Source organism: Esox lucius, chromosome 11 (genome assembly GCF_011004845.1).
Source record: "Esox lucius isolate fEsoLuc1 chromosome 11, fEsoLuc1.pri, whole genome shotgun sequence".
NCBI lineage: Eukaryota > Metazoa > Chordata > Actinopteri > Esociformes > Esocidae > Esox > Esox lucius.
Window position 1 is genome coordinate 52,616,778 of NC_047579.1, and position 4,164 is coordinate 52,620,941.

General features: G+C 41.5%; 1 protein-coding gene across 1 annotated transcript in view; it reads left to right on the plus strand.

Moving 5' to 3' along the window:
• The first annotated feature begins 784 nt into the window (after nucleotides 1-784).
• ciita (class II, major histocompatibility complex, transactivator) overlaps nucleotides 785-4,164 on the plus strand; it is a 26,565-nt gene continuing 23,185 nt past the window's right edge. Inside the window, exons 1-5 of the mRNA XM_029123805.2 lie at nucleotides 785-1,009; nucleotides 1,451-1,504; nucleotides 2,193-2,252; nucleotides 2,636-2,695; nucleotides 3,678-3,731. Coding sequence (XP_028979638.2) covers nucleotides 874-1,009; nucleotides 1,451-1,504; nucleotides 2,193-2,252; nucleotides 2,636-2,695; nucleotides 3,678-3,731 — 364 coding nt within the window. The 5' untranslated portion in view covers nucleotides 785-873. The remainder of the gene's footprint in view (nucleotides 1,010-1,450; nucleotides 1,505-2,192; nucleotides 2,253-2,635; nucleotides 2,696-3,677; nucleotides 3,732-4,164) is intronic.

Here is a 4,164-nt window from a genome sequence, read left to right on the forward strand (position 1 = left end):
ACTGCAGTATGAGTCTACATGTACTACTGCAGTATGGGTCTACATGTACTACTGCAGTATGGGTCTAAATGTACTACTGCAGTATGAGTCACATGTACTACTGCAGTATGAGTCTACATGTACTACTGCAGTATGAGTCTACATGTACTACTGCAGTATGGGTCTACATGTACTACTGCAGTATGGGTCTAAATGTACTACTGCAGTTTGGACCAATGCTTTTTCAGCAAAATCTATCTTTCCCTGTTGTCTCTATCAACATATAGCCTACATGCCTGAAAATAAGTCTTTAATCGTTGCATTTATTTTAGCTGTCTATAAAAGTTGAAATACTTTACACATAAATTAATAACTGTGTGCCAAATGTCAAGGCGTGGCAAGGACCTGCTAAAGGCAATGGCACTCTGGTTATTCAATTCCATTGTTTAACTGTCCTCAATGGGGATCTAAATGGCTTACAGGTTCAGTACCATGAGAATGCATCGTCACGCAGAAACCTCAACCTGTTGTTTTTCAAAACCGGTTGTCACTTTTGCTTTAGAAAATGTTGCAGCGTTTGGGTTGCATTAGAAACAGAAACAGAAATCTAATCTAACACCACGCGTAGGGATCTGTTAAGTCTGCTAACATGGATTCCACTCCCAAATTCACTCAAATCAAGTCAAATGTGTTTTATTATGGCCTTTTTACATCAGCAGTTGTCACAAAGTGCTTTTACAAAACAACCAGCCTGAAACCCCAAGAAGCAAGCAACAACAGTGTTGATGCACAGTGGCTAGTAAAAGCTCCCTAAGAATCCTAGGAAGAAACCTAGAGAGGCTCTGAGTGGTGGCCTGTCCTCTTCTGGCTTTGCCATGTGAACGTTTTAAGAGAATGTTTTCAAGTGAACGACATGAAGAGTATGACTCCAACATGATGATCCTATGTAAATGTGTGTTTTGGTCAGCAGATGTCTGGATGCAAGATAGGCCCTCTTCCCCTGCCTCTGAGGATGAAGATCTTATGCCAGGTAGATGAATCACACCATTCTACTGGACACACAGAAACCCTGCACCCAAACAAAAGCCACAGAGAAGCCTGTTTCTGCATTCTGTCTTCTGCATTTCTCATGCCCTTTATCAAACTGTTGTTTGTTTCCTGGTTCACCAGTCCTCATGCAAAACACCCATCAAAGGGAACTAGTGTTGTTGTTGTTGTCGTCGTCATCAGCCATGGAAGTCAGTCAATCAGCTCCCCAGCCAGTGACTAAATAACCAATCAACTTCCCAGGTTTAGTTACTACCTGGGGAGTTAATTGGTTGTTTAGTCACTGCCTGGGGATTTGATTGGTTGTTTAGTAACTGCCTTGGGAGTTTATTGGTCCCTTAGTCACTGCCTAGGGAGTTTATTTGCTGGTTAGCCACCACCTTGGGAGTTGATTGGTTATTTACTGTTTCATTCCTGTTTTTAGGATTTGACCTGCAGTCCCTTCTGGAAGATTTGAATCAAACTTTGGAAAGCGATAGTATGTTATATACACAAACACACACATGCTTACACACACAAAAACTCACATACATGAATGTTCAAATAGCTATCAAAGTCAGTATTGGAAGTGTTGTTCTATTGAAAAAACTATTTGCCTCATCCCCTAATAACTTGGCAACAACAACCTCATAACTCTCTGTCCCTACAACAACCTCATAACTCTGGGTCCCTACAACAACCTCATAACTCTGGGTCCCTACAACAACCTCATAACTCTCTGTCCCTACAACAACCTCATAACTCTCTGTCCCTACAACAACCTCATAACTCTCTGTCCCTACAACAACCTGATAACTATGGGTCCCTACAACAACCTGATAACTCTGGGTCCCTACAACCACCTGATAACTATGGGTCCCTACAACAACCTCATAACTCTGGGTCCCTACAACAACCTCATAACTCTGGGTCCCTACAACAACCTCATAACTCTGGGTCCCTACAACAACCTCATAACTCTGGGTCCCTACAACAACCTGATAACTCTGGGTCCCTACAACCACCTGATAACTATGGGTCCCTACAACAACCTGATAACTCTGGGTCCCTACAACCACCTGATAACACTGGGTCCCTACAATAACCTGATAGCCATGTCCCTTTCTCTTATTCACAGTACTTGTCTCCTTTTCACTCTTTCTGTTCTGGTGTTGTGTCGTCTGTAGGCATGCTGACAACCAATGTCAGGGCAGATGAGCAGACAAAGACCCTGATGCATTGGAGAGGTAACACCAAGGCCTACTAAACTATTGAAACATGTTTAAAAGCTGTGTGGACACTTGATCAGAGCAAAAACCTACACTTCCCAAACATCTGGCAAACAGCATTTGGCACGTTGGATGATTTGGTGATATGGTGATTGGTTAGTTGAATGATAATTGAATGATCAATGGCTGATTGATACATTCATGGGGTAATTGATTGGTGAGTAATTGATTTGGTGATTTGCTGAGCAGATAGTTGGGTGGTTGTTTTAGAGTTAATTAGTGTTTGGTCAAAGCCTGGTGAGTTGATTGGCTGTTTAGTTTTAACCTGGAGAGCTGATTGGATGTGTAGTCGCAGCCTTGTGAGTTGATTTGCTGTTTACTGTTTTCTTCCTGTTTTTTAGATCTTGACCTGGAGACACTTCTAGAAAATGTGGATGCCCCTTTAACCCCCAACCCTAAAAGTACGACCTGCCCTAATCCTTATCTTAACCTTAAACTTAACATCAATACCCTAAATTTCATGCCTTAAATTAACCTAACCCTAACTCCTAAACTTTACCCTTTAAGTCTAAACTGAACTTTACCCTGTTTATAAGCCTAATACTAACCCTAACTTTCATGGTAGCCCTTACCCAAAACCTAACCCAAAGCCTCCACTTTCCCAAAATATTGTCACATAAATTCTGTAAAAATCAAACCAGTCCATACTTTCATAATTACTCAGACAAATACACACAGCTCCGATCCTATGTTCCTAAAACAGCCTGAAAACTATTTGTCTCTACAACAACCTGATAACTCTGGGTCCCTACAACAACCTGATAACTCTGGGTCCCTACAACAACCTGATAACTCTGGGTCCCTACAACAACCTGATAACTCTGGGTCCCTACAACAACCTCATAACTCTGGGTCCCTACAACAACCTCATAACTCTGGGTCCCTACAACAACCTCATAACTCTGGGTCCCTACAACAACCTCATAACTCTGGGTCCCTACAACAACCTGATAACTCTGGGTCCCTACAACAACCTGATAACTCTGGGTCCCTACAACAACCTGATAACTCTGGGTCCCTACAACAACCTAATAACTCTGGGTCCCTATAACAACCTGATAACTCTGGGTCCCTATAACAACCTGATAACTCTGGGTCCCTACAACAACCTGATAACTCTGGGTCCCTACAACAACCTGATAACTCTGGGTCCCTACAACAACCTGATAACTCTGGGTCCCTACAACAACCTGATAGCCATGTCCCTTTCTCTTATTCGGTTTAATTAATTAATTGATTTGGTTACTGATTGTTTCATTGAGTGATTAATTGGTTGGTTGGTCGATTTAGAATAAGTGGGCATTTAGTCTTAGCCTGGTGAATTGATTGGCTGTGCAGTAACAGCATTGTGAGTTCATTGACTGTTTCCTTCCTGTTTTTTAGATTTTGACCTGGAGACCATTGTGGACAATGGGGATGATCATGTTAAATTAAATGGTATGTTAATCACCCATGCTCACAGAATTTGTTTTACCATTAAAACAAATCCCTATCTCGTAGCCCCTAACCCTAAAAGTCAGCCCTACAAAAACATGATAACTGTCCCTACAACAATCTGATAACTCTGGGTCCCTACAACTATCTGATAACTCTGGGTCCCTACAACTATCTGATAACTCTGGGTCCCTACAACTATCTGATAACTCTGGTTCCCTGCAACAATCTGATAACTCTGTGTCCATTCAACAATCTGATAACTCTGTGTCCATTCAACAGTCTGATAACTCTGGGTCCCTACAACAATCAGATAACTGTGGTTCTCTACAACAGTCTGATAACTCTGGGTTGTTTGAATAATTTGGTGAATAACATTTTTACTGAGTGACTAGTTGGTTGTCTGGTTAAATTATTTTGTGTTAACAAATGTTTA